Source organism: Sander lucioperca, chromosome 9, assembly GCF_008315115.2.
Source record: "Sander lucioperca isolate FBNREF2018 chromosome 9, SLUC_FBN_1.2, whole genome shotgun sequence".
NCBI classification, from domain to species: Eukaryota; Metazoa; Chordata; class Actinopteri; order Perciformes; family Percidae; genus Sander; species Sander lucioperca.
In genome coordinates, this window is record NC_050181.1 from 5,748,117 (window position 1) to 5,755,772 (window position 7,656).

The window sequence follows — 7,656 nt, forward strand, 5'->3', positions numbered from 1 at the left end:
CTGGTTTTGTGTATAATTAGAACTTGTGTGTATGTTATTTCATTAGGCTACTTAATCAAATCAAGCTGTATAGCCTACTTTTTGTAGTAGCATTTTACTTAGTTAAGTAGACAGTGTTTGCATATTCATCACAAAATGTAGACACGGACAATAATAGTTATACATAAATCCAAACAACTGTATTTGATCATGAAACACATCATTTGTACAACCGGATGCTGAAAAAATGTCCTGCAGTCCACTGGTTTTGCTCTCTTACATAGAGGTAAAGTAGGATTTCACTCAATTAGAACAAAGGTGCTTGAGTAAAGATGATTTATTCAACTAAATTCAACAGTTGATTAGCCTGCAAATATGGCTAAAGCATTCGGGATTAGTGACAAATTATACACTGACATCTCACAGATTAAAATTGTACAATGAATTGTTGTCAGGCTTTTGGGGACAAAATAATGGAGATAAAATTTTTTAAATTATGTAAAAAATAAACTAAAATAAAGAATGTCTTTCAATGTAAAAAATAACTAAATTAGATCATACAAATGGTGTGTTTCATCATTATGATTTATTTATTTTGCTGTATTTATTAATATGATTAATGTTTATTATGTCTTTAATTTTGTAGGCTACCGTATGTACTACGTTTTCAAACAAGTTCCTTATTTTCCACCTTGTTGGGTCGGTTAAACCCATAGACTGTATATATTAATTATTAATATATACAGTCTATGGGTAAACCGTACTGTGTTTGGATGTCATTTCTGCCGACACCACCTAAAGGCAACATTAGTAGCTACTTGTGTATCTAGTGTCTATCCGTACTGCGGCAGCTAGCCTTATCAAACAGATTTGTCACAGTTGTGGTTATAAAGAAAACTATTATTAATGGAGTTTGGACGGGTGACTTGAACCAAGCTAGCAGTGCGCTTCGTGATTGTGAAACGATACAAATAGTTAGGTAACGTTATACAGGTAATGTAAGCTAATTTAGCTAATAGCAGTTAGCATTGGTTGTCTCTGGACCCTCCTGACCTGACCATTGTTATCAGAATACCAATTCCCTTTAATTGAACAAAACTTAACTGTATAATTACCTGTTTGTCAAAACTAACCAGCCTACTAGGTGGCTTGCTACTTTGTATCTGAAGATGGACAAGTTTGTAGTGCGGCTTCCAAAGGGGGAAACACCTAAAAAATCGAAAAGCAACGAAAAAAGTTACAAACAAACTACAATTGAATCTTTACGGGTGAGCTATCGTTACTACATGTGAATAATCAGGCAAAGCCATTATGACTGTGTGACAGATTTACGTAGTCATGCATTGCCCATGTGTTTGTTTCAGAGGGTGGTTGTAATTGAGGATATCATGCGCTACAAGTCCATGTTGGATCTGCCAGAACAGAGCAAGGACAACCTGCTGACTGCCCTGACAGAGCTGAGCAAGAAGATCCCTTCCAGGGAGGTGCTCAAGTCCACTAAAATAGGTAGACTGAGGAAAACTTCATGTTAAGAAGTTATTTTCTAATTTGCTCGTTGCAGTGCTGGCATATGTCTGTGTAGACTACTGACACAAAGCACTATTGATGTGGGCTTTCCACATCAATAGTGCTAAACATAAACATGTGATGTGAAGTTTACATTGTATTATTTCTGCTCATGATGTAGTAGAGAGTGTAAAACAACCAAGTCAATGTAAACGTAATGAACAGTTCTTAGGTTGAACATACTGCATGGTTACAATTCCCAGAGTTGTCTTTCACTGCTGTTACAGCAGTATTATTACTCAAAAGAGCAAACGGCTATCAGAATTTAGTTTACCGCATACATGCCAGGCCCTTTATCATATTCATATTACACAAATTAGTTCAACACATTATAAAAACCTCTCTCTTCTAAGGTCATGCTGTCAACAAAATGCGCAAGCATCTGGACCCTGAGGTGAGTTCAATGGCAGCAAAGGTTTACACTGAATGGAGGACATTCATCGAGGAGAATTCCAATAAGCCATCTCTTGAAGTGCGCTCTGACAAACAATCTGAAGGACTCAGGCGCAACGCTAGAAGACTTATGTCTGAGGCCCTGGAGGTCAAGGTGAGACAGAGCGTCTCAGTGTCCAATGTAACATGTTCTACTCATTCTGTTTACCCCATCTCAAATTTACCTTTTACATTACATTGGTTGTGATATTTTGGCAATGGTGGAATATGTATTCTGATCCTTTACTTAGGTAAAAGTACTACTACCACTACAAGAAAAAGTCCTGCATTGAAAATGTTACTTAAATAAAAGTATGTCAGTATCATCAGGAAAATGTACTTAAAGTATTAAAAGTAAAAGTACTCAATGATGAAAAATCCTCACATTTTAGAAACTGGAAACAATCAAAACAGTTCTGTCAATCATCTAAGTGTTTAATCGGATAATCATTTCAGCTGGCCTTGTAGGCCTGTATATTGTTGGTTAGTTTAATTTATAATAAACCATCTTATTTTATAAACCACGTGTGTTTTGTGTGTAAAAATCTGAATTTGTAAAGTAGTGACTAAAGCTGTCAGATGAATGTAGTGGAGTAAAGTACAAGTACCATCAATTTGTACTTAAGTACAGTACTTGAGTAAATTAGTTACATTCCACCACTGTATTTTGGGAATATAAATTGATGGAGAATCTTTTTTATACCTTCCACAAGTTAAACAAATTAGACAAGCTGTCTTTTCTCATCATGTTACTTGTTACCAAAAATACAGTATGCTTTTGATGCAAGTCCATTGACATCTTTTTGTATATCTGTTTGCTTTTGTGTGTTCTTTTTCTTTTCTTCTCTGACCTGCAGGAGGATTCTGGTCTTATAGACAACATTGAGAGAGAAGTGTTTCACCAGAGCTCCCGGTTAGTCAGCAGTTCATACAGACGGACTGTTAGAGCACTGGTGTTTGCCTTCAGACACAACCCTGAGATCAGAACTCAAGTGAAGGACAGCACAGTGTCAGTCAACCAGCTGGTTTCTAACTACAAGAAATAGCTGGTATTGAAGACCTCCGGTGGTTTAACTTGAAAATTGTCAAGACTTTTTGATGCATACACATTTTATGTTTTTAATTATTTTCTTTATTTAATTTAAAGGAGATATCAAATACTTTTACACTCTGTGGCACATCAGCAGCCTTACACTGTTTTATAAATACATGTAAATCACAGTCAACAATATGGTATATTTATTGTTGATGGTAATGACAATGCCATCCCTTTGTGCTGGACTCATTAAGTTTTTTGTTCATGATCTGTTTTTATACTGTTGGTGAACATTTTTATACAAAATATGATTGAAAATATGACAAGCGTTTGAGTCTTTTCTTTGTTGGATAAGACCATATGTATATTTATTACTAAAGCAGCACCAGCCAAACAATAGCTATCACCATGAGAATAACAGCCAGAACACATATGCTAATGAAGACAATATCACTCAAATCATGAGGCACAGCTTCTGGACCCCCTACGTTGTCATTACTGTTATTGTCAGTTTGCTGGGTCTGCTCCTCACGACGACGCTCCTCTGCTGAAATGATGGACACTGATGCTATCTTCCGCAGGGCGTCGCACTGCACTCTATATTCTTGCACATTCTGCTGCTTCCCATCAGAGAAATCAATGTAGAGTTTGTTTACCAGCACAGTGATGTTCCGATATTGCTGTGAGGGATCAGGAGTTACAGTATTAATAGAAGCACATCACAAATGTCTGTCACAAATGTCTTTAACAGTGGAAGTATGATAAATCATTGCCCAATATGATGCACCAGTAAGTGATATGAGACTTTGGCTAGTCACCTGGCCAGCAGTACCACAGTTGACAAACTGAGCAAGTATCTTATACGAGGTGGCGGTCAGCTGGGCTGCACAGGTTGGGTCTCCCAGGTAGATGCTCTCACGGTCCAGCTGAGGTAAGGACTGCTGTGGTATCAATATGGTGAATTCTGATCTTGTGCAGCTAACGTTTACAGGTACCACTTGGATTGGGGGGAAAGACAGTTGTTTGTTTTTTTTTTACATGGGAAAGAGTTGTTTTTAGAAATTTAGCATTTTTGGTATAGAGATTTTTATCAAGAGTATATTTAGCTGAGATTTAGACCGAACATTGTAAGCAGTAGGGGATAATTGACAGCACCCACAGGGAACATTTACCTCCAAGATAAGAAGCAGTGAACCCCCTATGAGCCACATTTCTGTCTGTGCTGAGGACCACCAGCAACTTGTTGCCCTTTGAGACGAGAAAGGGAGGTTGCTCCCTGCCACACCATCGACCCAGCAGGGTATCTGTCTGACTGTCTCCGTCGTAAACTGCAACAGAGTCGTAGTCACACTTGTCTGACAGACTGTTGCGGTCTTCCAAGTCCACAACAGGGAAGTAGAGTTTGATGCGGTACCCAGCTGCTAGAGTGATGCTCCAGTGGCAGTTGATGTTGTTTGGGTAGATGTTTGGGAAATGTGGGCTGCTGAAGTTGTCACTTATAGCTGACAGGACCTGCTGACATTCAGCTGTTAAAGAACATTTGATCAGATAAGAAAGTCTACTTGATTTATATTAGATTACTACAGTGAGTTCAATTTAGTATTTAGTTTTAGGATGCTGCATCCACTGTTTGATACAAGTGAATCTCGCAAAGGTTTATGTTTATAGAAGTATTTCATTGATAAAAAAGATAACTCCTTTTACTCCACGCATTTCCCAAGATGTTGAACTATTCCTTTAAAAGCATTACATTTTAAAGGCTTTTAACACTTCTACCTATAAATATCAAACAAGTGAAGATTAATGATACAGTAAATTTGATTGTAGGTTCCCTTTTGCAACTGTGTTTAAGGATTTTCACCCTCTTGCCAATTGGTCTATGCTTGACAAGGTCACATGGGGACAGTCTGTGATCAGCTGTTAAGTTATTCTACAGTTTTTCAATCAGGCTTTGGCTAGAAGACTCAAGGACTTTCACTCTGGGGACTTTTTTTTGTTCATGGTAGGTATGGTGTGAGATGGATGATGAGCTCTGCTCTATTCAGAGATAGTGCTTTGCATTTTAGCAGAGGTGTTCAATTTTCATTTCATCAGATGACAAGATCTTTTGCGTCATGTTCTAGGTTGTTCATGTGCCTTGTTTCAAACTTCCAGTATGATGTAATGTGTTTTTTTTCCTTCTTCCTTGGATTTCATGGTAGCTTTTCTGTTCTGAATAGGTGAATGAATAGGATTTTTACAATAAAGGTTGCTTTATGTAAACCTGAAAGTGTGACAGAGTAATAGTATTTCACATTAATAACTGTCCTTTTTTCATTTCCAATTCCTGCCGTTACACCACAAAACATGGAAAGGCAAGCAGTCAAACACTGAAAGTATGCATACTGGTGGAATACAACTAATCACATTTAACTTTCCTACCTGAGTAATAATAGGCCTTGAACCCACGTCCACCAATGTTGAAGTCAGACTTGAAGATTACCAGAAGATGGTTGGAGGTGGTGACTATGTTGGGGGGTTTATCTGCACCACAGTATTTTCCCAGGTGGCGATGGGTCACTGTCGGGCCATCAAACAGAGCGACAAAGTCAAAATTACATCCCTCGTTGTTTTCCAGCTGGAAGTCCAAAAAGACTAAGGTGACCACACTGGTGTTGGATACGTGGATGGCCCAAGAGCAGTCGGCATTATTGCTGTACTCCTGAGGGTAGCCTGGACTGGAGATTACACCTGATAGGCCAGTTAGGACTCCGCCGCACATATCTAGGGGGGATGGAAAGCAAACTCAGATGCATCTTATATTTTTCTTTGTGAAAAAGAATAACACTAAAGATGACAGTTAATGGGGTTGCAATGATATTCAATCCATTCTAATGACATTGGTGATCCCCTGACCTTTCCTCCAGCACCGCTATAAGATTTTTGTCTTTTTTACTAAAATATCTCAAGTATTGCATGGGTTGCTGTGAAATTTGGAATTCACATTCATGGTCCCCGGAGGATGAACGGTAATAACTTAGATCCCCTGACCTTTCATCTAGCGCCATCATTGGGTCAAATATAGCTTTTTGACTAAATGCCTGTAAAAACGAATGACATTCCCATCAGCCTTAGCTGTACTTTGTGATTAGTGCTAATTAACACGTTAGCATTCTAAACTAAACTCAGATGATGAACATGGTGCATCATACCAGCTAAACATAAACATATAGCATTATCATTGTGAGCATGATAGCATGCTGATGTGAGCATTAAGCTCAAAGCACCACTGTGTACATCCTCACAGAGCCACAAGTATGTCTGTAGACTCATAGTCTTATTTCTGTATAATGTTTTGGTGAGCTTTAAGTTCTCCTTTGAGTTTAAGGTCAGCTAAAAGACTTGGATTATGGTATTGCCAGAAAAAAATCAACTCAATATTATGGCAGTGAGCCCACTGATCCCTGTCATATTGCATCAAATATAACAAGTTACCTTTTCTGTAGCTAACACTGAAGCCCCTGTAGGCCACATGGCGGTCTGAATGGAAGATGATGGACATGACATTCCATGAAGAGGTGAACTGTGGAGGGGAGATGTCACCACAAAATGTCCCAAGGAGGTTCCCCTCATCCTCAGATTTGCCATTGTAAATCTTTATGTAGTCATAAGCACAGTTGGCATGGTATTCCAGCTCAAAGTGGTGAAAGGTGAGGAGGACGGAGGAACCCTCTGCCACCACAATTAGCCAGGAACAGTCAATGTTGTAGGGATACAAGCCTGGGAAGTTTGGACTGGAGATATTGCCAGATGGAGCAGAGAGGATTCCTCCACATTTGACACCTTATAATTACAAAAAAAAAAAGTTTAATTTCATCTCAAAAGAAAAATATACTGAATAAGATTCATGGCTCTTTCCTTGCATACTTATTTTACTTTTTTTCTAGAAACCTGATACAACCTCTGAAAGTGCATTACAAGCTGACATTGAACAATTGAAGCCCAGCTTTCTCTGTATATACAGTACCTGCAAGATAAAGCACTTCCATTAAATATAAGCTTTGCTCCATCAAGATAACAAATAGCAACTCACCTTTTTTAGAATCAGCCTTGTCAACAAGCAATAGTAAATGAATCAGTATAGCCACCCAGAGACTCATGTTGTTATTGTTGATTTGGCTTTTGTCACGCCTTAGCTACGATACGAGCAGAGACAAACAACGGCAGTGTCAGAGCACACAGCCTTGAGACATCAGCAGTGGTGCCTGTAGAGGTAATAGGACTTTGAAAAAATTATCCACAGCCTGAATAAGAAACCTGATACCTACGTAGGCTACGCTTTAGTCTCTTCGCTAAATTTTAATGACTGATATCCAATGAGCATGAGTGGCTTGTCAGGACACTGTTTGGAGAGATGCTATACATTTTTAATGATGGTCTCACACACACACACACACACACACACACACACACACACACACACACACACACACACACACACACACACACACACACACACACACACACACACACACACACACTGAACACTAGCTGCAAGTAGAAAGAGACAGGAAGAAAGAGAGAGGATGATCACATTTGGGACTAATATAAATGGCCTCATTAGATCGTTGTGACTGAGGGAGAAAAGATCCCAGAACTATTGA

General features: G+C 38.7%; 2 protein-coding genes across 3 annotated transcripts; one reads left to right on the forward strand and one right to left on the reverse strand.

The window, feature by feature from the left end:
- Window positions 1-777: 777 nt before the first annotated feature.
- On the forward strand, window positions 778-3,336 carry tceanc2 (transcription elongation factor A (SII) N-terminal and central domain containing 2). Of its 2 annotated transcripts, XM_031293840.1 has the most exons (5): window positions 778-972; window positions 1,116-1,247; window positions 1,344-1,485; window positions 1,899-2,092; window positions 2,835-3,336. In XM_031293840.1, exons 2-5 carry the CDS (start codon window positions 1,149-1,151, stop codon window positions 3,021-3,023), a joined length of 624 nt encoding a protein of 207 aa, XP_031149700.1. In that variant the 5' UTR covers window positions 778-972; window positions 1,116-1,148; the 3' UTR covers window positions 3,024-3,336. The 2 variants fall into 2 exon arrangements, with proteins under 2 accessions (XP_031149700.1, XP_031149699.1); XM_031293839.1 differs by having other exon boundaries at window positions 778-1,247.
- Window positions 3,076-7,152, reverse strand: cdcp2 (CUB domain containing protein 2). The gene is made up of 6 exons (XM_031292955.2): window positions 7,086-7,152; window positions 6,488-6,835; window positions 5,435-5,776; window positions 4,186-4,539; window positions 3,832-4,010; window positions 3,076-3,693 (listed from the first exon to the last, which is right to left on the reverse strand). Exons 1-6 carry the CDS (start codon window positions 7,150-7,152, stop codon window positions 3,388-3,390), a joined length of 1,596 nt encoding a protein of 531 aa, XP_031148815.1. The 3' UTR covers window positions 3,076-3,387.
- Window positions 7,153-7,656: the final 504 nt, after the last annotated feature.